Genomic DNA, 25,330 nt, shown 5'->3' with positions numbered 1-25,330 from the left:
CTTCCGTCTCCAAAGGAAGCCCCAATTTCGCCAAAAAGAAAAACCCTAAAACTAAAAGCCTCAACATGGTGAAGCAACTACAGATGAACACGGCAGGAGATGCAGGCGGCATGGCGGCAGGAGCCGGCGGCGGCAAGGAGAGGCGAGCGGAGGCACCGCCAGCAGCCAAAGTTGCAAGAGTTGGCCGCAGCGAACTCCGGGAGCGTCCGGGGGAAGTGCGGCAGGTTACAACTCGATGACTTTTCTTCTGATATACTTTTGGTTTGGTGGTTAGATCCAATATAATCGTCAGGTCCGATGCCTTGAGATCCTGATGTTCGAGAAAGCTAGAGGATTTTCTTTATGTATTTGTGTGCATCTGTTTATATTTCCCCGATCGACAAGAGAAGCCCCCAGGGCCGTTCAAGAAACTTAGCTAACAGTCCTTAGTCCTCACACAACTAGTACAGGAAAAGGAGACAAATAAAACGTTCAACAGCACTGCACTCGAGCGACCTACACACAGCAGGGAACAGATTTCCATCGCTACGGCCAGTCTCATCATAACAGGATTCCAGCTATATCGTCACCCAAAACTCTCCCTTGCCCTCCGTGCGATTACATGAGCCCCCTGTCGGCAGAAGACTTTACGTTTTTCTGCAGTTTCGCCCAAACATTTAGGAAATGACATACAAGTGTCTTCCAAAGAGTCCAAAAAATAGCAGTAGCACCAATCAACACAAACTGTAAGACCTCGACCAGTAAAAGCATTAAACCAGGAACTACATAGATCAGAAAAATTAACAGGCTTGATACCGATCCCCAAGGAGACTTTTGCAACATTCCACGCATATCTGGCTATTGGAGAAAGGAAGAACGAGTGTTCTAGAGTTTCATGAGCACCGCCAAAGTCAAACAGGCCAGAGTCCTTCCATCATTGTTTTTTCATATTTTCTATGATCAGAAATCGATTCCCAATCAATCACCAACCAGAGCAAAAAACTTTGTTTCTCAAGGGAAGCTGAACCCAAATATTCTAAAAGGAAATTAACCTTTCTGGTAACAAGATAATTATAACAAGGCTTTACAGAAAAATCACCAGATTTAGTTACTCTCCCTGCGGGCCGGTATATTAGTGCCGCACGAATTTTTAGGTCTTCAATTTAACTACAGAAATATGTATTGTATTTTAGAAAAATATATCTTTAGATTCGTTGTCAAATGTAATTTTTGTGGCATATTGTACATGTTTTATTAGTTAAATCATAGACCTAAAATCCCGTGCCCGACTAATATACCGGTTTGGAGGGAGTAGTAATCATTTCAGCCTAAACTGGGAACACATGGCTTTCAATTTTTGCCATATAACCATAGTTTCTTCGTGAGAAATCTTATAAATGCAAACTTTCAATCCCTCCATCATGGTATTTTTTCACCCCCCCCCCCCCTCCCCCCCGTCCTGCTACCATAACATTTTAGCCATAAAGATGTCCAAACTTTTGAATTAGTAACAACACCCCCTTTCCAATTAGCAATCCTTTTTTCTTCCTTATCTTCTGGCATATTGGAATTAATGAGGCCCTGCAATATTGCTCTATTAATCAGCACAGAAGGAGCATCAGCAGCAATGCTTGGTTTGATGCTATGTGATGTGAATTTCTGGAAGGAGGGGAGATTGTGCGAATATGGCGTCATTCAGTAAGAACTTTTGTTCTGTCTGATCTACTGACTAGTAGCCAACTCGCCATATTGTTGTTCACTTCATTGGCATAAGCCCTCCTGAAACAAAAGCACCTCTGCCTGTTCGGTTTAGTAGGGATCTGCATACTCCCAGCACAACAATTATAATACATATAGTCCCAGGAAAATGTAATTTTGTTCCAATACAAACATTCTCCATGGGCAAGATAACTTACTCCTGGCACAACCCTGACCTGGTTCCATGAGAACAAGGTAGCCATAGGAATACTACCAGGATAACAAGGCATGCCACATACTAATACAGACATAAGCTCAAAATTTTGCCCGTTCATTTTAAGAAATCTAATCATGGTACCGGATGAGTCATTCCTTCCACACTCCTCCCTTCTCGAAATTTTTACCTCGACAGCTAGACAGTGAGTATATTATAGAAAAATGCTTTTGTCCAAGAAATATAAATTCATGAATAATATACAAAAACAAGTGATCTAATCATTGTACCAGATGAGTCATTCCTCCCTCGTCCCTCTTGAGAATTTTAGCGTAGACAACTGTAGTAGTAATCCTACAAACCACCGTACTAGAGGTTTATGGTAAAACATAGCACCAAAGATGGTGGTTGCCCAAGAAAGGCCTCACTCAAATTATACCGAGCTCAAGTATTGAGAGGAGCTCAACCCACTACATGTTTTTGCTCTAATAAGGAAAGTATGCCACTAAAATTAAATTTCTGGAACTTTAATACTTTGCTTGGGGGTAGGGCTAACCAAAGGAGGCCTAAGAGATGAATGGGTTAGAATAGCAGGTTTTGTATTTTAGGGGTCGAAATACAAATAACAGGAAAGTTCAGGTGGTAATCTAGACACTAGTAGAAAAAGGGCCATTTGTCCTGGTTCTAGAGGGCCTTTAGTCCCGGTTCTGGAAGCGGGACTAAAGGGTCGGTACTAAAGCCCCCCCCCCCCCTTAGTCCCAGTTCTTATATGAACCGGGACTAAAGGCCCTCTACGTGGTTGTTGTCTGGAGCTCCACCTTTAGTCCCGGTTGGTAATTTTACAAAAAAAAATGAATTTTTTTTCGATTTTCAAATTTCTGAATTATTTTACAATTTAATCTCTAATCACCCCTCATCACTGCTCAATTTAACCTCTAATCTCTAATCACCCCTCATCATTTCAAATCATCTAACTTTCCGGCCGGTCACCCATCCTCTCACTACTCCAGCCTGAGCATGCTTAACTTCCGGGTTCTATTCCCCCTCGTTTCCAAGTCTGCACTTGTTGTTTTCCTGACAATAGTAAAATGTCAATCCTATTAACCCTCAGGAGTTTAGCTTGAGCATGAAGTCACACGTTTCACTGTTTGAGTTTGAAACTATTATTTTAAAAAACAATAATTATTTAGTAACACTAATATTTCTTGAGTAAGTAGTTTGACCATAGTTTGACCACAGTTTGACCAGATTTGACCAAAATTCAAAAAAATTGAAATAATTATTTAGTAACACTAATATTCTTGAATAATTATGTATTAACACTAATACTTCTTGAATAAGTAGTTTGACCATAGTTTGACCAGATTTAACCAAAATTCAAAAAAACTAAAATTTGAGCATATCTTTTGTTCCTTTTAGAATTTGAGGATTCTAAAAATTTGCAAACAGGCCTATGGCCGTCAAAATCGAGTGCGGATTTTCGTGCTGAACATTTTGATATATTATACGTTTTTTTCCGACATCGTATGCAAAAGTTATAGCAGTTTTACTTTTTCATGACATTTTTTTTGCAAAACATGTCCAAATTTCAGTTTTTTTATTTTCCTAACTAGTAGATGTAACTACATCTCGGAGGATTTTATTTTTTGGAGTTTTTATCATTTTCTTTTGTTTTTTGCAAAACTGAAATGGCGGTACACGTGGGGGGGGGGTAGAGTTTGAGAAATGGGCCCTTTAGTCCCGGTTTGAGACACGAACCGGGACAAAAGGGCATCGCACCCTTTAATCCCGGTTCGTGTCTCAAACCGGGACTAAAGAAATTTGTAGTCCCGGTTTGAGACACGAACCGGGACTAAAGGGTGTGATGCCCTTTTGTCCCGGTTCGTGTCTCATACCGGGACTAAAGGGCCCATTTGAACTGGGACTAATGCCTTTAGCCGCTCGAACCGGAACTAATGCTCACATTAGTCCCGGTTCGTAATGCAACCGGGATTAATACTCACATTAGTCCCGGTTCGTAATGCAACCGGGACTAATGTGTATATTGCGCTGTCACCAAAGCCCTATTTTCTACTAGTGAGACCATATGTAGTTTTAGCAATTTTTGTTCTTTTATGCTTGCATTTTTGCATTTCATACTCACATAAGCTCTCTAGGCTGCTGCGTTTGTTGGGTATAGGTAAGGTTGCGGGCTACTCCTGACATTGCTAGTCATTGACTGATTCATAATCCCTGTTGAGCTACCCTTGCTCAACAACGCATCCATATGGTGAATAACTCGCAGAAGACCAATGCCACTTACTAGCCTATTATTCTCTTGAAGTACCCTGCACTCTAAACTCTGATTTCTCCAAACATATCTCTATTGGTGTGCCTTCTAGAGTATCTTTTGGTTACTTGATAAACCGTATCTCTCAAATATTAGATTGATACAAAGGACAACTTGGCAGTGGTGCCAAATGTAGTATTTTCTTGGTAGTGATCAAGACTTTTCTGTTCTTCTGAGCACTTGTTATTTCACCCAACTAACAGATCATTTGACTTGGACACTTGGTGGTTCGTTTTGCGATAAATCCCTGCTGCACTACTTGGTTCCAGAAGTCTGAGTTGGTTCCTAGTGCAGCAAGGGTCTCAACCTTTTGCTAGGAAGTGATTAATTGTACATTTTGCAGACTGATGCATACTTGTGCCCCAAGTAGGGGTGCAGATTGGTAATCCTTAGGGTACCCTGCATACCTGTTTAGTTCAACCAAATGAACTTTCCAAAAGTTGGAAATTTACTTCATTTGATTGAGTTAAAGAGGGTTGGAGGGTACCCTAAAGGTTACCCATTTGCACAGCTAGCCCAAGTGTGGTGTGGGAACTGTCACGAAGTTGCCTCTTGCCTCTGGTTAAAGATGGCCATTTGTCGCCCTTAGTCATTTTCCTCCCTCCCCCTCCTCTGGTACCCCCGCGGGTGGCAGGGGAGGAACCCTAGCCGCCGGCGCCTTTCCACTTCCCCTCCCCTCTCCCTCTTCCCGCCGCCACCAGAGGGCGCGCTCGGGCGAAGCCCTGCCAGCGCCGGCGGCAGCGGGAATTCTCACCCCCTTGTGCGGTTGGGGCTGGCGCGGGCCGGCGCGGGCGGACCAACGCGCTGCGGAGCGCGGGACGCCGCGGCGGCTCTGCGGGTGGCGCGGGGCTCTCCGGCGGGCGCGGTGGGCTGCGACGAGGCGGGCCGTGCCCGGGGTCTGGATGCGGCGCCTCGGCCGGATCTAGCCCTGTGGTGGCGAGGGCCGCGGGCGGCGCTGTGGGCGGGCGGCCACCTCTGCTGGGTCCTTCCTGCCTGGTGGAGGTGGGAGATGGTGGTGCGTGCTGGTGGTCGGGGACGGCGGCTCGGCCAGATCTGGCTTCTCGGCGGTGCGGGCCTCGGAAGGCTTGGGCTACGGGCGGCCGCATCGACCGGGGCCATGTCGGCTGGTTGGGGTGGTGGTGCAGTAGCGGCGGTTCGGCCCCCCTCTCCTGATGCTTGGGGTGCTTGGAGCTGGGTTGGAGGCGCGGCTGGAGGGTGGAGCACGGTGGCTCGACATTCCTCGTCTTTGTCTGGCCACAGTGGTAGGGGCGCTCCGTGGGTTGGCAGGGGTGCCTCCGGGTTTTTGCTGTTGCCAGGGGTGGCGACGGCGGCCTGGCCCCGGTTCGAGAAATGGCGAGGTGGCTGCGGCGTGCTCGGCAGCCGCCGGTGGCTTTCCCCTGTCCTGTTTCGGCCGGCTGGGTCCCATTCTCGCCCAAAGGGCCCGCCTTTCTGACAGCAGCGTCCGGTGGTCCGTGTGGAAGGAGGTGGGTTGGTCTTGGATGCGAGGGCGGCGGCTCTGGTGGTGGAAGCCCGGTGCTCGCGGGCGGAGGCCGTGGCTGAGTTGCTGCCCAGTGGCCATGGTCGTGTGGGCGGCATGGTGGCCGGGGGATGACGATCGGTGGTGGTGGTGCGGCTTCCGTACCTATGCCAGGGGCAGTGAGCGCGGACCGGGGTGAAAACCTGCTCTATCTTTGGGCAGTCCGGCGGCGGCGAGTTCGTCCCCTTCTTGAAGGCGTCGTCGCGGTCCTCATTGCCCGTCGCGTTGCTCCAGGGGAAACCCTGACCCTCGGTTCAGGCAGTGGCGGGACTCTGGTGTCGTAACCTTCCTGAAGGCGCCGCCTTGGAGCTCACGGTTCATCGTCTGCAGCTTCATCTCTTCGCGGTGGCATGTTCACGGTTGAGGATCCCGGTAGCTCTTGTAGTGGCTGGGTGTGGTGTTGCTGCGACTAGCGCCTATGTATCCTGTCTTGGGTGTGTGCGTGAGTTGAGGTGGTGTGTGTTTGTATCAGATTGGGGTTGGTTGGTGCTTTCTATATAAAGCGGGGCGAAAGCCTTTTTCGATAAAATGGCCATTTATCGGGTTCAATCAACATTGTCAAATTCATACCCATACCCATACCCATCTTTCTCCCACGACCCTACCCATGGATCTACAATTGGACCCAAGCCCATACCCATCAGGTCTGACATATCTGAATGATTGTGCATCTATCTAAGATTACACTCCCTCCGTCCCAAAATAAGTTTATCAACTTTGTACTCTTTATAGTATAAAGTTGAGACATTTATTTTGGGACGGAGGGAGTAGTAGACTACAAAGATATAATACTATAGTTTGACAAGTATACAGTTGGAAGATCAATGCAATATTTGAATTTCCAAGTGACAAATAGCGGCACCGAATACAATACCATTTTGTTGTTCTTACTCAATTTAACATCTCAAATGTAAACTTAGAAATATACAGATTTATGATAATGTTAGTCGATGTTGGGTGTTAGATGCTGCTAGTGGTGTTAGATGTAGGGTGAAATTAGCTAATTTTTTGCTCTAGCCAGAGCTGCACGCACCACTCCTGCTCCTTCGTTCCACCTACCCGTAAAAGAACTATGGAAAAAATGGTGATAGATGGAAAAGATACTGCCTACGCCTTGCAAGCCTACCCACTCCACGTGATACCTTTCATAGTTTTGGTAGTAAATGTCATGTGCAAATTACTATCCATTACTCCCTCCGTTTCTTAATATAAGTCTTTTTAAACATTTCAAATAGACAACAACATACGGATGTATGTAGACATATTTTAGAGTGTAGATTCACTCATTTTGTTTTGTATGTAGTCGCTTGTTGGAATTTCTAAAAACACTTATATTTGGGAACGGAGGGAGTATATGCAAGGCGGTAAAAATTACAAAAAATAAAAATAAAAATACTAGGCGGCATAGAATAGTGGAAGTACTTAAGCAAGGCTAACAACCGAAATCTGGAGATCAGCGCTAAGTTGTACTTGTATGATTCCAACGTAAATAATTTGTGAAAAAAGAATTCCTATCTCTCATACACAATACATTGAACAGAACGTCTAGATGTTCGTAAAATCCTTGAAATTTGAGGTAATTTTTTTGACTTCATGATCCAATTTAGCTAGGGAAAAAGTTTATTTAATATTTATCATTATGAATTTAGACTACAATCTAGGCAAAGAGATACTTTATGTTCACACAGATTGTACGGTTTAATCTTTATAATAAAAGGTTAGTAAAATCGGGTTCAGTATATGAGAACTGAGTCAGATTTTACTATCTAATTAATATGTTCATACCAAAAAAGGCTTTCGCCCCGCTTTATATATAAAGCACAGATCAACCACAGCCCAAGTACAAACATACCCCACGATAACACACGCACACACCCAAGGCGGGATATATAGGCGCTGAGCGCAGCAACACCACCCCTAACACTACAAGAGCAATCGGGGACCTCCACCGTGAACACGCCACCGCGAAGAGATGAAGCCGCATATGACGAACCGTGAGCTCCAAGGCGGCGCCTCCAAGAAGGTTACGACACTAGCGCGCTGCCACCGCCTGACCCGGGGGTCAGAGTTTCCCCTGGAGCGACACGATGACCGGTGAGAGCCGCGACGACGCCTTCAAGAAGGTAACGTGCTACGCCGCCGCCGGTCCGTCCGAGGATAGAACAGGTTTTCACCCCCAGCAAACACTCACCGCCACCGAACGCCACACCCCTGCCACCATGCCGCCCACACGGCCATGGTCACCGTGCAGCACCAAGCCACGGGCTCTGCCCATGAGCATCGCGCTACCACCACCAGGGCCGCCGCCCCGGCATCCAAGACCTTGATACCACCGCACCCGAGACCCGTCGCTACCCCAACCAAAGAGACGAGTGGAAAGGTCGCTCCTTTACACACCCATGGACGGCCCCCGACACCGAGACCCAAAGGGCCGGCCCAAAAATGGCCTCGATCACCCGTCCTGCAGCACCGGGTGCAAGACAAGCTCGGTTCTGCTGCCGGGCGCGAGACGAGGTTGGTCCTGCTGCCGGGCGCGAGACGAGCTCTGTCTCGCAGCCACGGGCGCGAGATGAGCAATGGACCGCAACTGGGAGCGGTCCAGCCCTATGACGAGGGTAGAGCCCGGACGATGAGGGGAGGAATCGAAGGTCGAAAAAGGCCACTCACCGACGGCCGACGCCGGAGGAGACCAACCGCCGCCGTGAAACGATCCAGACCACCACCATGAGCTACCACCACGCCGCGGCAGCCCACATCCACGCCGAGACCCCGAGGAGCAGCCCCGAGCCACTTTGCAGCAGCTGCGACACGCCGCCGAAGACGCAGCCCACCCCTCGGCCATGGACGCCCGGCGCCCCACCACCCCGCAAGGAGCAACCAGACCGCCGGCCGCCCCGCCACCACCTTAGCCAGGTCGCCGTCGCCACCCACACGACTGCCGCCGCCACCACCCGGATCTGGACAGGGGCACCCAGATCCGCCGCCAGCAAGGCCCCCGCCCCCGGAACCCCAAGAGCCGCCGCCAGGAGGGGGAGGGGGGGGGGGCGGTAGGACCACCGGGACGCCAGCACGCCGAGAGGGAGGGAGCAGAGCCCGGGGACGGGCGACGACCGCCACGAACGACGCAGAAGGCGGCGCCCCGCGACGCAAGCCTCCGGCACGCGGGAAGAAGACGCCCCGCCGCAGCCTACGCCGCGCGGCCTTTGGCCGGCGACGCGACCGGCGGCGGCGAGGGTAGGGAGGCCGGGGAGGGGGGCTGGGGAGCGGCGGCGCTAGGGTTGGCTCCCTGAGTCGCCCGCGGGAGCGACTCGGGAGCGGGTGGAACAATCTAATATGTTCATAGCAAATGTGCTAAACGTTGGTTCAATATTTACTAAAATTGAGCCAGATTTTACGATCTAATTCAAAGGACATAGGGGTGGTAAACTTTGATCCAATTTTACGGGAACCTCACGCTGACTTCAGTTCTTATGAGCATAACACCCAAAAAATAAGTATAGTTTAGGACCAGAGCTAAATGGAAGTCATTGATTTTTGGTCTTCTTGTCTTTTATTAGAGATTACTAGTCTTTGTTGGATGTTCCATAGGATTATCGTTGATTTTTGTCCAGGTGTGTGTCAGTAAAGAGGTTAACATGATTTACTACACCTTAGTCATGTATGATGTGCAAGTAAGTGGCCTTTGCACTGAGCTGGTTCAGGGCTTGGGGAACCGTGCGCGCAGTCTGCCTGGAGCACACAATAGCTAATTATACGGTCAAGCACACATACTATATATACTGAGATATCTTAGAATAATTAATAAGTTTCCCTAAAAAGGAATAATTAATAAGATATATGGAGAGTGAGGAAGGGCTATAATAGACTCTTGGGAGTGTATCAAATGATCAAATGTAATGCAGAATTAATGTTGGCCACAGCCTTTACCAATTGTCGGGCGCAGCTCTCTCTCAATCTCAGCATGAAGGAAAACAGGGGAGAGACATATTAGTTCGGCTGGGCAACAAATGCCTTTTCTTTATTACTCACTCCGTTTTGAACTAAAACCACGACACTTATTTTGGATCGAAAGGAGTACTTAGCAACATATGCTACATCTGTAACAATCTCGGCAATGGATGTCTTGCCAGCAACAAATGCTTGCTTGCATCTTGTCGCCAAGGCATCTTACATTTATGGACTGCATTGGTTTCTAGTTCGAACTTAGTTGTTTACCTTAACAGTGGTCTACGGTAGCAACTCACCAAACTCAACTTTGCTTCTTAAACTACTGCCCTAATGCACCTAGACATACCTGGAAGCTGTTGTCCTTGCCGACATGCATTGCCGCAGAGCCAATAATCTTGCATGCACACTATAACACCACTAGTGGTGTGCAACAGAGCACATAGTAGCGCAAAGGTAGTTTACATTTCAAAATTACTTTGGCAAAAAGTATCTGTCCAATCTAAGGCACTTTTCGCTTCTTGGTATGCAGTACTGTTAATGCACCTAGAAATCATAAATATCGATATCTTTTTTGCTTATATTTTCTTCACTTAAATCATTTTGTTCTTGGCAAAGCATCCTGAAGTGTTGTTACTTGAGCTACTACTTGGTCACTGTTCTGCATCTTTCAGGCTATAAGAACTTGACCAGTAAGGAAGGGCTACCACGTTTATGCATAAGAGATCTTGCTATTTCAACCAAGATTTGACTTTGCTATTTCAGAGATCTTTGCACATTTTTGATGTTGTGGTTTTTGTTTCCATACAACAGAATCGTGGTTCCTGGAAATCTCCGCCACGTAAGGAAAGGATGTTTAGGATGTCTGAAAAACAACCTTCGTCGGAACCTAAGCAAAAACACAGGAGGGGAAATCCGCAGGTTTCTTCAACACAGGTCAGAGTCCTTCCATCCTTTTTTGTCCATATTTTCTTTGGTCAGAACTTGATTCCTAATCACCAACCAGCAAAGAAGCTTATTTCTAAGGGAAGCTTGAGAACCCACATCATTCTATAAGGAAAGTTAACCTTACTGGTAACAAGATAATTATAACAAGACTTTACAGAAAAATCACCAGATTTAGGTAGTAATCATTTCAGCCTACACTGAGCACACATATCTTTCAATTACAGAATTTCTGCCACACAGCCAGTTTCTTCCCTGAGAAACCTTCTAAAATGCAAACTTTCACTTCCTCTAGTAAAAAGTGTGCACCATAACATTATGACTGAAAGTTATATTTTACAAGCAAAAGGAAAACTTGGCATAGTGGGTAGTGCCGAATCCAATTGTCTTCCCAAAATCTAGTCTTCCTCCCATCTCCTACAACTTTCTGACAACAACAATAAAAGAAAATCCTTAATATGTATAACGCCAGCCAGATGTGAGAATGTGCAGGATTTGGTTTACATCGAGTTAAAGTACCTTTTGTCCGGTATTTAGCCCTACCCAAATCCTGCCATTCTCCCTCTTAATTTTCAAACTTCCAGTTCCATTTACATAATGGAATTAATATTTTTGGGCTGAAGCTCAGTAATACCCAAGCCCACGTGTTCCTTGGGATGGCAAACATCCCCCCATCGAACCAGGTGGTATTTCTCCCACCACACCCCCTATTCAGATAGCAATCTTTTTTTTTCTTCTTGTCTTATGAATCCTTCCACTAAATATTTACAAGTGAAAATATGAGCATATGTATCCTATTTATCTACAACACACCCAAAACAGAGTCACTTATGAAAGTTAATTTTAAGACCAGTCAAATGCACATAATATGAAGTTGACATTTCTAGCACTTCCAACATCATCTTCAAACATAAAAATAGTATCATCTGCATACTGGATGATGGCTAATCCATCATCCAGAAAATTAGTAACAAGTCCCTTAATGAGGCCCTGCAATATTGCTCTATTAATCAACACATCAGCAGCAATGTTTTGTTTGATGCTATGTGATGTGAATTTCTGGAAAGAGAGGAATGGATGAAGAGAAAGGCGGATAGAGTGAGGGGAGATTGTGGGAATATGGGTTCATTCAGTAAGAATTTTGTGTTCTGTCTGATCTGCTGACTAGTCACAAACTCGCCATATTTATTGTTGTTCACTTCATTGACGTAAGCCCTCCTGAAACTACCAAGGGCCTGTTTGATTTAGTAGGGATCTGCGTAAACCCAGCCTCGAATGCACGGATACGTCAAGGAACCAGCGAATCCTTATCGGATACAATATACGACACGGATACCCCTGCGATACATCCTGGATACGTATCCAGAGAGTATCCGTGAATAAATGATTTAAAATAATTCTGATAATTCAAGGATACATACACTTGGTCAGTACGTCTTGGATCCGGCCCAGCCTAGTTAAGAGGAAACCAGCAACCCTAGGCTACCTACCCGGCAACTGCTCCTCCTGCGGCGGCGGCAGGCCAGTGGCTAGCTGACGACGAGCTGCTCCTCCTTCCTCGCCAAGCCCTTGTCGTCCTCACCCTTGGCCAATGCCACTGACTAGCCTATTATTCTCTTGGACTACCCTGCACTCTAAACTCTGATTTCTCCAACGATATCGCTATTGGTGTGCCTTCTACAATATCTTTTGGTTACTTGAATAAACCATATCTCTCAACTATTAGATTAATACATAGAACAACTTGGCAGTGGTGCCAAATGTAGTATTTTCTTGGTAGTGATCAAGACTTTTCTGTTCTTCTGAGCACTTGTTATTTCACCCAACTAACGGATCATTTGACTTGGTGGTTCACTTTGTGATAAACCCCTGCTGCACTACTTGGTTCGAGAAGTCTGAGTTGGTTCCTAGTGCAGCAAGGGTCTCAACCTTTTGCCAGGAAGTGACTAATTGTACATTTTGCAGACTGATGCATACTTGTGCCCCAAGTAGGGGTGAAAATTGGTGCTCCTTAGGGTACCCTCCATCCCTCTTTATTTCAGCCAAATGAGCTTTCCAAAAGTTGGAAATTTACTTCATTTGATTGAATTGAAGAGCGTTGGAGGGTACCCTAAAGGTTACCCATTTGCACAGCGAGCCCAAGTGTGGTGTGGGAACTGTCAAGAAGTTGTCTCTTGCCTCTGGTTAAAGATGTTGTCAAATCCATACCCATACCCATCATTCGCCCACAACCCTACCCATGGGTCTACAATTGGACTCATGCCCATACCCATCAGGTTTGACATATCTGAATGATTGTGCATCAATCTAATATTGTACTCCTTCCGTCCAAAAATAAGTGTCTCAACTTTGTACTAAAAACTTATTTTGGGACGGAGGGAGTAGTAGACACAAAGATATGATGCATGGTACATATAATACTATAGTTTGACAAATATACACTTGGAAGATCAATGCAATATTTGAAGTTCCAAGTGAAAAATGGTTGTTCTTACTCAATTTAACATCTCAAATGTAAATTTAAAAATATACAGATTTATGATAATATTAGTCGACGTTGGGTGTTAGATGTTGTAAGTGGTGTCAGATGTTGAGTGGAATCAGCTAATTCTGTGCTCTGGCCAGAGCTGCACGCACCACTCCTGCTCCTTCCTTCCACCTACCCGTAAAAGAACTATGGGAAACATGGTAATAGATGGAAAAGATACTGCCTACGCCTTGCAAGCCCACCCATTCCACCTGATACCTTTCTTAGTTTTGGTGGCAATGCCATGTGCAAATTACTATCCATTATATGCCAGGCGGCATAAATTATAAAAAAAATACTAGGCGGCATAAAATAGTGGAAGTACTTAAGCAAGGCTAACAACCGAAATCTGGAGATGAGCCCTAACTTGTACTTGTATGATTCCATCGTAAATTATTTGTGAAAAGGTATTCCTATCTGTACACAATACATTGAACAAAACTTCTAGATGTTTGTAAAATCCATGAAATTCGAGGTAATTTTTTCGACTTCATTATCCAATTTAGCCAAGGCAAAAGTTTATTTAACATTTATCATTATGAATTTATACTACAATCTAGGCAAAGAGATACTTTATGTTCACACAGATTGTAAAATTTTATCTTTATCATAAAAGGTTAGTAAAATCGGGTTCAGTATTTATGAGAACTGAGTCAGATTTTACTATGTAATTAATATGTTCATAGAAAATGTGCTAAATGTTGGTCCAATATTTACTAGAATTGAGCCAGATTTTACGATCTAATTAGAAGAACATAGGGGTGGTAAACTTTGATCCAATTTTACGGGAACCTCACGCTTACTTCAGTTTTTATGAGCATAACACCCCTAAAAAAGTATAGTTTAGGACCAGAGCTAAATGGAAGGCGTTGATTTTTCGTCTTCATGTCTTTTACTAGAGATTCCTAGTTTTTATTGGATGTTCCATAGGATTATCGTTGATTTTTTGTCCAGGTGTGTGTGTCGTAAAGAGGTTAACATGATTTACTACGTACACCTTAGTCATGTATGATGTGCAAGTGAGTGGCCTTTGCACTGGGCTGGTTCAGGGCTTGGGGAATGGTGCACGCAGTCTGCCTGGAGCACACAATAGCTAATTATACGCTCAAGCACACATACTATATATACTGAGATATCTTAGAATAGTTAATACGTTTCCCTAAAAAGGAATAATTAGTAAGATATATGGAGAGTGAGGAAGGTATATAATAGACTCTTGGGAGTGTATCAAATGATCAAATGTAATGCAGAATGTTGGCCACAGCCTTTACCAATTGTTGGGAGTGTATCAAAATGACAGTCCTCTGTATACCCCTCGGGTCGCCCCCGCGGGCGACCAGGGGAAACCCTAGCCGCCGGCGCCCGGACTCCCCCGCATCTTCTCCATCCTCGCCGCCGCCAGCAGCGCCGCTGGGCGAAGCCAGGCCGGCAGGGGCGGCGGCGGGGCTCCCTTCTCCTTCCCCCGAATGGGCTGGCGCGGGACGGCCGTTCGAGAGGAGGCGCCGTACTTTTGCGGGGTGCGGCGGCGCTGCAGATGGATCCTGGCCGCGACGTGCGCAGCGCGCCGGCGGTTGGGGTTCGTGCTCGCGGCGTGGTGCGGCCGCTGGATCTGGTGGTCGCGTGCGCCATCGGTCTCGGGTCCGATCCTTCTGGATCCGGTGCCTGATCGCTGCCGGCCGGCACAGGATGGTGGCTTTCGTCGCTGACCAGGTCGGGTCTTCTTTGATCCGGCGACTGGATGGATCTACGCCAGAGGTGTTGAGCCTTATGGTGCTTCCCTCTCTAGAGTTTTCGGGTCTTGGCTGCTGCCAGATCCAAAGCAGATGGAGATTGGTGGTACAGGAAGAGGACCGGAGGAAACTTTGGCCGGCTAGCTCGGCCCGGCATCGGCGACGGCTTTGATGTCGTTACCCATCTTGATGGCGAAGTCGAGGTCCCTCCTATCCACCTCCGTCCCGTTCCCGGACGAAAGTCCAAAATCCGTCTTGGATTGGACGGCGGCGGTGCCCTTTGCGTCGTAACCTCCATGGAGGCGCCGTCTTGGGAGGCTTGGGCGTTCGGGGGAGTTGCTATGGGTGAAGGGCTTCGTGTGTCAGCTCCAGCAGCGGCAATGGTGTGGAGGTTGGCAGGAGGAGCGGCGTTCTAACCGCGTCAGATGCGTCTGGTAAGAGATGTCAAGTCATGCCTGGCCGACAGGCGCTACGCTGAGTCATGCCTAGTCGGCAGGTGCTACGCACGACAGATCTTTCAGAGTGTCCGCCTCGGGATGGATGAGCGCAAAGCGGTGGAGCTGCCTGGCGTCGTGGTGGCGTCGACGGTAGCTAGACCGTGCAAGGTTGATGCAACAGTACAGCTCTGAAGATGGTTTGGTGGCAGGTGGCTGCGGCGGCCTCATACCCGGCAGGCGTCCTGGTTGAGGAGTGCGCCGGACTGGTAGGTACCCCATACCCGGCAGGCGTCCTGGTTGGGACCTCAGGTCTTAGATGTTTAGGTTTGGCTGCGATGTCTGTTTGGTATCAGGCCCAGACTATCAGCGCCCCTTCATCGATTGGATAGGTGTAGCGACAGTTGTTGCTTAGAAAGTGGCTTTAGTCTTGCTGTTGTATGACTTTGTAAGATCTTGTGAGAATAATTAATAAAGTGGCCGTATGCATCGCCCAGATGTAGAGGCCGGGGGTCATCCTCCTTTTCTAAAAAAAAAACCAATTGTTGGGCGCAGCTCTCTCTCGATCTCACAATGAGGGAAAAACAGGGGAGAGACATATTAGTTTGGCTGGGCAACAAATGCCTTTACTTTATTACTCCCTCCGATTTGAACTAAAACCACGACACTTATTTTGGATCGGAGGGAGTACTTAGCAACATGTGTTACATCTGTTACAAACTTGGCAATGGATGTCTTACCAGCAATAAATGTTTGATTGCATCTTGTCGCCAAGGCTTATTACATTTATGGACTGCATTGGTTTCAATTTAGAGCATCTCCACTCGTTCGGGCCCCCCAGCGCAGCGGCCGGCGCTATTTCGGACCAACGCCCGACGCTTTTTAGGCCCTGGGGGCGATCTGGCCCAGTCACGCCCCCAGGGGCCGGCCCCAAGACATTTAAATTCAAACTTCACATTTCCCGCTACCCAAAAAACGCCACAAGTCCGGCGATCACCATGCCATAGTTCGGCGATCAAATAACATAAAAGGTCGGTGTTCAAAAGGAAGGGCACGTATGCAATTCATCAAACGGAGGCGCCGTCCACCGGCGTCGGATTGTCGGGAATCGGCGTGCGCGGGCTGGTCGGCGTCGGCGAGGCTTCTGTGCTTCGCGTCATGGAGGCGTCACTCGGGCTTGGCAGCGGCGTTGGGGTCGGAGTGGGAGTTGGCGCCGCTGCCGACGTCATCTGGTTCAGGATGAGGCCACGTTCCGCCAGGTACCACACCTTGACCTGCTCGTGGCGTTGGCATCGGTAGCGGTGAGAGGGGCCGTGTACTTCTTCGGTGGCATGGCGGCCGGATGGAGGGGAGAGGGAGGAGAATGACGGGAGAAGGCGGGAGAAGGGGGAGATGGAGGGAAACGGAGGGGGGGAGCGCGGGGGGGGGGGGGGGGGTCGACGGGAAAAGGTCTTTCTCTCGCCGACAGAGCGGACCCACGCGCCTTTTCGCTTCGGCCGGCGCCCCAGGCCACCCCGGGGCTTGGGTTCAGCTCGGGTTCGCCGGCTGTTATTTTGGCCCAAACCGGCGATAAACGAGATCCTGGGGGCGCGACTGGGCCGATTTTTGGGCGCCGGCGCCCCAGGCCACCCCGGGGCTTGGGTTCGGCTCGGGTTCGCCGGCTGTTATTTTGGCCCAAATCGGCGATAAACGAGATGCTGGGGCGCGACTGGGCCGATTTTTAGGCGCCGGCGCTAAAAAAGGCCTTCGGGGGCCTGTTGGGGACGCGGCTGGAGATGCTCTTAGTTGTTTACCTCAACAGTGGTCTACGGTAGCAACTCACCAAACTCAACTTTGCTTCTTAAACTACTGCCCTAATGCACCTAGACATACCTGGAAGCTGTTGTTCTTGCCGACATGCATTGCCGCAGAGCCAATTATCTTGCATGCACACTATAACACCACTAGTGGTGTGCAACAGAGCACATAGTAGCGCAAAGGTAGTTTACATTTCAAAATTACTTTGGCAAAAAGTATCTGTCCAATCTAAGGCACTTTTTGCTTCTTGGTATGCAGTACTGTTAATGCACCTAGAAATCATAAATATCGATATCTTTTTTGCTTATATTTTCTTCACTTAAATCATTTCGTTCTTGGCAAAGCATCCTGAAGTATTGTTACTTGAGCTACTACTTGGTCACTGTTCTGCATCTTTCAGGCTATAAGAACTTGACCAGTAAGGAAGGGCTACCACGTTTATGCATAAGAGATCTTGCTATTTCAACAAAGATTTGACTTTGCTATTTCAGAGATCTTTGCACATTTTTGATGTTGTGGTTTTTGTTTCCATACAACAGAATCGTGGTTCCTGGAAATCTCCGCCACGTAAGGAAAGGATGTTTAGGATGTCTGAAAAACAACCTTCGTCAGAACCTAAGCAAAAACATAGGAGGGGAAATCCGCAGGTTTCTTCAACACAGGTCAGAGTCCTTCCATCCTTTTTGTCCATATTTTCTTTGGTCAGAACTTGATTCCTAATCACCAACCAGCAAAGAAGCTTATTTCTAAGGGAAGCTTGAGAACCCACATCATTCTATAAGGAAAGTTAACCTTACTGGTAACAAGATAATTATAACAAGACTTTACAGAAAAATCACCAGATTTAGGTAGTAATCAAAATCAAAGAATGGAGCAAAGTGATGAATGCACACACGTAAATAATTGAAGACAAAATGAATGTGCGCAAGCCACAAGTTGGAGATAGGTTTATGTCCATTCTCCATTATGGTGAAGGACCGGTTTATCTGTTTTATGGTATTTTAGCTAGGAGAGAGGAGTAGGTCCTAAGTATTAAGAACAATTAGTTAGTGTTGATTATATATGACTACAATGTCCTAGACTTGATGGTGATGCTGAGTAGGAGTAGTGATTATGAGTACTATGATGATGATGATGAGGAGTTGTTATTATAACTAGTGACGAAGTTGTTATATGATGTCTCATCATGGACGAAAATGATGATTATGAGGAGTTATATGACAATGATATATTATGATGATAAGTTGTTAATGATATTATGATGATGATGATAAGTTATTATGTCATTGGGTGAACGAACCGCGGATTAGTTTCAAATGGATGGATCCAAAGTGACCATTATATTGGTTACTTTGGATCCATGCACTTGAAACTAATCCAATGTTCTTTCACCTAGTGATTTAATAACTCATTATGATGTTAAAACAATCTCTAAATTGCTACTGTATGAAAAATTGTATACAGGTGTATGAATACGACCTAAAATAAAAAAGAAATGGAACTAGGAATAATAGTAGTAGCGATTGTTCTCGAAAGCGCTACTACTAATTAGCAGTAGAGCTCGTTTCGGAAAGCGCTACTACTAAGTAGATATAGCAGTAGCGCGTGCCAGCAGGCGCTACTGCTAAGCTTTAGCTGTAGCGCCTTATCAGTAGCGCGCTTCCCCGCGCTACTGATAGGCCAAAAACCAGCGCTACTGCTAGGCTTTTCCCTAGTAGTGTACACTGAGCACACATATCTTTCAATTACAGAATTTCTGCCACACAGCCAGTTTCTTCCTTGAGAAACCTTCTAAAATGCAAACTTCCACTTCCTCAAGTAAAAAAGTGTGCACCATAACATTATGACTGAAAGTTATATTTTACAAGCAAAAGGGAAACTTGGCATAGTGGGTAGTGCCGAATCCAATTGTCTTCCCAGAATCTAGTCTTCCTCCCGTCTCCTACAACTTTCTGACAACAACTACAATATAAAAGAAATCCTTAACATCTATAACATCGAGTTAAAGTACCTTTGCTCTGGTATTTAGCCCTAAGCAAATCCTGCCATTCTCCCTCTTAATTTTCAAACTTCCAATTCCATTTACATAAGATAATTAATATTTTGGGGCTTAAGCTCAGTAATACCCAAGCCCATGTGTTCCTTGGGATGGCAAACATCCCCCATCGAACTAGGTGGTATTTCTCCCACAACACCCCCTTTTCAGATAGTAATCTTTTTTTCATCCTGTCTTATGAATCCTTCCAATCACTGTTTACAAGTGAAAATATGAGTATATGCATCCTATTTATCTACAACAGACCCAAAACAGAGTCACTTATGAAAGTTAATTTTAAGACCTGTCAAAAGCACATAATATGAAGTTGACATTTCTAGCACTTCCAACATCATCTTCAAACATAAAAATAATAACACCTGCATACTGGATGATGGCTAATCCATCATCCAGAAAATTAGTAACAAGTCCCTTACTAAGGCCCTGCAATATTGCTCTATTAATCGACACTGCAGCAGCAGCAGCAGCAATGTTTGGTTTGATTCTATGTGATGTGAATTTCTAGAAAGAGGGGAATGGATGAAGAGAAAGGCGGATAGAGTGAGGGAGATTGCGGGAATATGGGTTTATTGAGTAAGAATTTTGTGTTCTGTCTGATCTGGTGACTAGTCGCAAACACGCCATATTAATTGTTGTTCACTTCATTGGCGTAAGCCATCCTGAAACCACCAAGGGCCTGTTCGGTTTAGTACGGATCTGCATAATCCAGCCTCGAATGCACGGATAAGTCAGGGAACCAGCGAATCCTTATCGGATACCATATATGATAGGATACGCCTCCGATACATCTTGGATACATATCCAGAGAGTATCCGTGAATAAACGATTTATAACAATTCTGATAATTCAAGGATACACTTGGTCAGCACGTCTTGGATCTGGCCCAGCCCAGTTAAGAGGAAACCAGCAACACTAGGCTGCGTACCCAACAACTGCTCATCTTGTGGCGGCAGCAGGCCGGTGGCTAGCCGACGACAAGCTGCTCCTCCTTCCTCGCGGACCCCTTGTCGTCCTCACCCTCGGCCTCTCGCATGGAGCAGCCCAGCCAAGCAGCACTGTTTTTTGGCTGTTTTACACTTGTTTATTTGATTTTGGTTGGATGTTGCTACTTGCTAGATGGAAATGGAAACATGCAAGTTGGAACTTCCTGCTCAGAACAATCTTTCAAAATTTGAAAGGTGACATACAGCTAACTGATATTTGCTGCTCCATATTCATTTTACAAGAGTCTAATTCATTTCTTTTTGTTTTCGAACTTGGAGTTGGTACAGGACATCAACAATGTCAACTGGAGAGGCTAGTAGCAGCTGTGGCATGCTCACGAGAGCAAACATGAAGGTAATCTGCTGTTTCTAACTTCTATACATTTTTGTTTTGAATTAAACAATAGTAAAGTGTATCCCTGCATTAGCACTTTTTCAAAATGGTGAATTTACATATCCGTATCGGCCTGATACTGATACGTGTATCAATCAGTGCTTTGTTACTCCCAGCACAACAATTATATTACATACTGCTAGGACAATGTAATTTGATTCCAATACAAATATTCTCCATGGGCAAGATAACTTGTTCCTCACACAACTCTGACCTGGTTCCATGAGAACATGGGAAGCCACATGAATACTCCCAGGATAACAGGGCATGCCACAAACTAATACAAACATACAACAACAACAACAACAATAGCAACAGCAACAACAACAACAACTAATAAATCATAAATTTATATTTAGCTCATTAATTTTAAGAGATGCACCAGTTTCTGCACCTCACAAGCAACACTTTTAGCATGCCAAAATTTAACTGGAACTATCATTTATAGTCTAACAAAGGTAGAGAGATGCACATGTTAATGTAAATAGCATTCTTTACCAAACACCATAGAGCAAGGAAGATGCGCCATTGACTACTAAAAGCCAACGAATTATATTGTTATGCACCATGCATGTACCCCTGCTTCCTGGAGCAGACGGAGGTCTCGTGGGGGCAAAGTTCCTTGATCAAGATTATAGGTGAGGAAGCCTTGTCCTGTAGAGTGAGAAGATGCCAACGACAACCATCATTTGAGCAAGAATTTAATCTGGAACAGAATGTTGAGGGACAAGAACATTGACAGCAAGTGTTCGACAAAACTTACCTTCTTGACTTAAGAGATCGATCGAGCGGCTCCTGTCGGAACCTTAGCTGCCGCCGCCAGGTAGCCCCTCCGTCGTCCTCTCCCGCATCGCCGCCGCCGGAGGGACGGCCGGCGAAGCCGTGCCGGGCCCCAGGATGGCGGCGGTGGGGCTGATCTGGACCATCTCGTGCTCCCCCCCCCGACCGCCTCCTCCTTTGCCTTCCCTAGTCCCTCTGATGGGCTCCAGTCCCCATCTCCGGCGGAATTTCAGGCTCCAGATCGGCGTCCTCGGCGAACCTCCGTCATGTCAGGCCATGGCCTCCGGTTGGATGTTGTTGTTTCCCCTACCCGCGGAGGGATCTTAGCCGCAGGTGCCATCCCGCAGGGGTGCGGTTTGGCACGGTCAGGGTCGCCATTTGGCTGCTATTGACTATTGGTCGGGATGGGGTCCCCTTCCTGCCCCGGCTCAACGTCCTCGAGAATCCACCAAGCAAGGCCCTTTCTTCGATGGTTGCCCTCGTGGCTTCCAATTCTGGGCAGCACAGCTGGGCAGTCCCTCGTTGTCGTCGATTTGGTACCGGCTGCAAGTGGGCACGTAGTGGCGGTTTGTGCCAGAGCAACACTTGCATGGCAGCTGGGTAGGTTGGCTGCATGTGTGTGGCTCGTCTCTCCGAGAGAGGCGGGTGTGGTTCGTCATGTGGTTCCCAGAGCGGCGGCTCTGGATAGTTGGCGTGGCGGCACCCTTGTGGCGGGTGCCGTTTGTGCGGTGCTGGTGTGTGTGGCCGTGGTCGTGTGGGCGACAGGGTTGCTCGCTTGGGCGGCTCTATGTGCATTGGGTGTGGTCTCTGTAGCAACCCAGGCAGATTTGTGCGTCACTCTCATCACCCTCTGCCTACCTCGATGCTCCGATGAGCCTCGGCTATCAGGGAGGTTGATGGCGGTTATCTCAGGTGAAAACTATGCATGATGGTGTCGTTGCCAGTGATGACAATGCTCTCGAGCGCCACTTCCCCTCCTTGGAGGTGTCACCACATGGGTTGACCTCCTCCACCTTGTGCTCTGGGTGAAAACCCTTGTTACGGCATGCCGAACTAGGCGGTGGCGGCACTGCCATGTCGTTCCCTTCTTGGAGGCTCCGTCTCATGAGCAAAGTTCTTATTGCTGGTGGCCGAAGGTGTGGTAATGGACGGCAGTTTCCTCTTCGTTTCGTCAGTTCTGCGGCCTCGACGATGTTGACCTCGAGGGGTGTTAGTTTGCATTGCAATTGTGCCCAAATTCCTCCCCTATGGTCTCGCCGTTTGTGTCCATCCAGAAGCTAGGGTGAGCGTCCTCATCATTTGACGGTACGGCGCCCTTCGGGCCAGGGTGAGGGGGCAGGTGGGCAGGTGGGCTCCTTTCGACAATGTAGCTAGATGGCACCATTGCTAGTTGCCTAGTTGATGGCAGTGGCATGGCTTCATGTCGACCAGTACCCTTAGCGAGTTAGCCTCATTCTTGCTTTGGTTTGCTTGACTACGGATGAGGGCCTCTTTGACTTCAAGCGGTGCTTCTTTATCCCACCTTATGCTTGCTTGTAGCCTTGTGGGTTTTGTTGTTCGTCCTCAACACCTATGATCTTACCATTTTTCTTTGTTGTTGTTGTTGTTGTCGTTGTTGTTGTTGTTGTTGTTGTCGTTGTTGTTGTTGTTGTTGTTGTTGTTGTTGTTGTTGTTGTTGTTGTTGTTGTTGTCGTTGTTGTTGTTGTTGTCGTTGTTGTTGTCGTTGTTGTCTGCATTGCAGATACATATCATTTCATCTAAAGCATATAGTCATAGAAAGATAATTGCATTGGGGAAACATATCACTCTCATCTGAAGCATATAGTCATATGAAGAAAACTGCACTGCAGAAACCAAAAGATAACTCCCATCATTTAGTTTAACATATTGAAGCTCTCATGTGTTTCTGTGATCACCAAGCAAGCAAGTATTCCGTGGAAGGCACCGACCTGCCTATCTATTGATCACAAAATCTGTTTGAGGTACCCATGATTATCAAGAATGCAAATTAAGGAAGCTGCTGAGTAAGTTCGGTATCCTAGTATTTGCCCATAGTTAACAAAATGATTATTTTGTGTGCAATGCTTTTGTGAAAGATTCTAAATTCATCAATAATCAATGTTTTCAATAGCGGGATATGGAAAATAGCGGCGGGCCTTCAAATCAGCTATAGCGAAGCTAAAACGCGCTATAGCCTAGCAGGCTATAGCGGGCTATTTGTGAATGCGACCATTTAACGGCACCCCGCTGAAAAGGCTATAGCAGAGCTATAGCCGGCTATTTAAAACTATGTCAATAATCTACAAAGACATCAATAGATTTAATGATCGTACCGGATGAGTGATTAATGTGCGGCCATACCCTACGTACCATGGGTAAAGATCCATACGGGAACTCGATAACCCATACCCACTACCCATTGGGATCGGTTGCACATGGGATGGATTGCCATATTTACCACTGGTACTATAGCATCACTATTGGTGTGCAACAGAAGTACAAAACATAAAAAAAAGATCATATTTACATGTCAAAATTACTTGATCATATTTACCTGTCAAAATTACTTTGGCACAAAGTATCTGTCCAGTCTAAGGCACATTTCGCTTCTTGGTATGCAGGACTGTTAATGCACCTAGAAATCATAAAGAACGATATCTTGTTTGCTTATATTTTCTTCGCTTAAATCATTTTGTCCTTAATTAGCAAAGCATCCTGAAGTGTTGTTACTTGAGCTACTACTTCGTCACTGTCCTGCATCTTTCTGGGGATGACTATAATAGAATCTGCCCTTTACGTGAGATCATGGGATCAACCTAACAACTTAATATTTAGACAATACAAAAAGTTCTGAAATTATTTAACCGATGTATCTACAACTCCAAAAAAAAAGCTCAAAACTCGATCTACAATTTGAGAAACAAAAATGAAAAATTCTACTGTGAATAGTGTCAGCTTTGGGTGAATAGTATTTGACACTATTCACATCTGATTTTGTCTTTTTGTTTCTCTAAGTGTAGTTTGAATTAGGAGCTGAAGCTTTTTGAGATTGTACATCAAACATGGATGTGTGTCTCCAAATATTTTCCGAATTTTCGAACATATTTTGTATCTTCAAAAAGATTGTCTTCTCCACATCTTTCTTAACCATTAGGCTATAAAAACTTGACCAGTAAAGGACTACCATGTTTATGCATCAGAGATCTTGCTATTTCAACCAAGATTTGATTCTCCTATTTCAGAGATCTTTGCGGACTTTTTATATTGTGTTTTCTTTTTCATACAGCAGAAGCATGGTTCTGGGAGGTCTCCGCCGCCTCCTGAACGAGTGATGTTTGGGAAGCAAAAGCAAAAGGAGGTCCAGGAGACACACCCAATAAAGAAGAAATCCTAATCTTTGACGAATTATAGGTGGAAAAAGGATTCACCTTTCCACGAAAGAAGATTAAGATAGACTGCCTGGGATTTTTGTCACCTCCACGAAAGAAGTTTAAAGATGGACTGACTGGGATTTTGTCACCTCCACGAAAGAAATTTAAGATGTACTGAAAATCTCCGCCACCTTCCCAGGAAAGAAGTAAATGGATTGAACATACTTACTGTAAATGTTCAAGACTAAAGTGTGATTTATATCCGTCAGTTTGCTATAAGAAATAGTAAACATATATATTTAAAATGTTTGGACCTGTTAATTCCGCCTGGCTCTTTTTCCACATGGATAATATTGTTTCATGCTAAGGCATATCTATACTCTTCTCTGTGTTGGAGGAGAGCCAAAGTAAAGCTGTGTATCTTCCCAATTGCAATTTAGTTTTTTTTCATCAAGGCGACTTACACTGGTAAGAGAAATACGTTAGTAATCACGAGTTATGAACAAAGGCAAAATTTAAGCTTATACTCCCTCTATCCCAAAATATAAGACCATTTTGATAGTGTAAAGAATGGTTTCATATTTTAGGATGGAGGAAGTACTTTTGTGGGG

At 46.1% G+C, this 25,330-nt stretch overlaps 1 protein-coding gene across 4 annotated transcripts; it reads left to right on the top strand.

The window, feature by feature from the left end:
* LOC123121966 (uncharacterized) lies at positions 1 to 25,094 on the top strand. 4 transcript variants are annotated; one of them, XM_044542071.1, is made up of 6 exons: positions 1 to 224; positions 10,516 to 10,638; positions 17,675 to 17,797; positions 20,308 to 20,369; positions 20,463 to 20,529; positions 24,638 to 25,094. In XM_044542071.1, exons 1-6 carry the CDS (start codon positions 66 to 68, stop codon positions 24,740 to 24,742), a joined length of 639 nt encoding a protein of 212 aa, XP_044398006.1. In that variant the 5' UTR covers positions 1 to 65; the 3' UTR covers positions 24,743 to 25,094. The 4 variants fall into 4 exon arrangements, with proteins under 4 accessions (XP_044398006.1, XP_044398005.1, XP_044398004.1 ...); XM_044542070.1 differs by having other exon boundaries at positions 3 to 224; positions 24,635 to 25,094; XM_044542069.1 differs by having other exon boundaries at positions 3 to 224; positions 20,454 to 20,529.
* The last annotated feature ends 236 nt before the right edge of the window (positions 25,095 to 25,330 follow it).

Source organism: Triticum aestivum, chromosome 5D, assembly GCF_018294505.1.
Source record: "Triticum aestivum cultivar Chinese Spring chromosome 5D, IWGSC CS RefSeq v2.1, whole genome shotgun sequence".
NCBI lineage: Eukaryota > Viridiplantae > Streptophyta > Magnoliopsida > Poales > Poaceae > Triticum > Triticum aestivum.
Note: the sequence above shows the minus strand (reverse complement) of the source record. Positions and strands in the feature narration are given on the sequence as shown.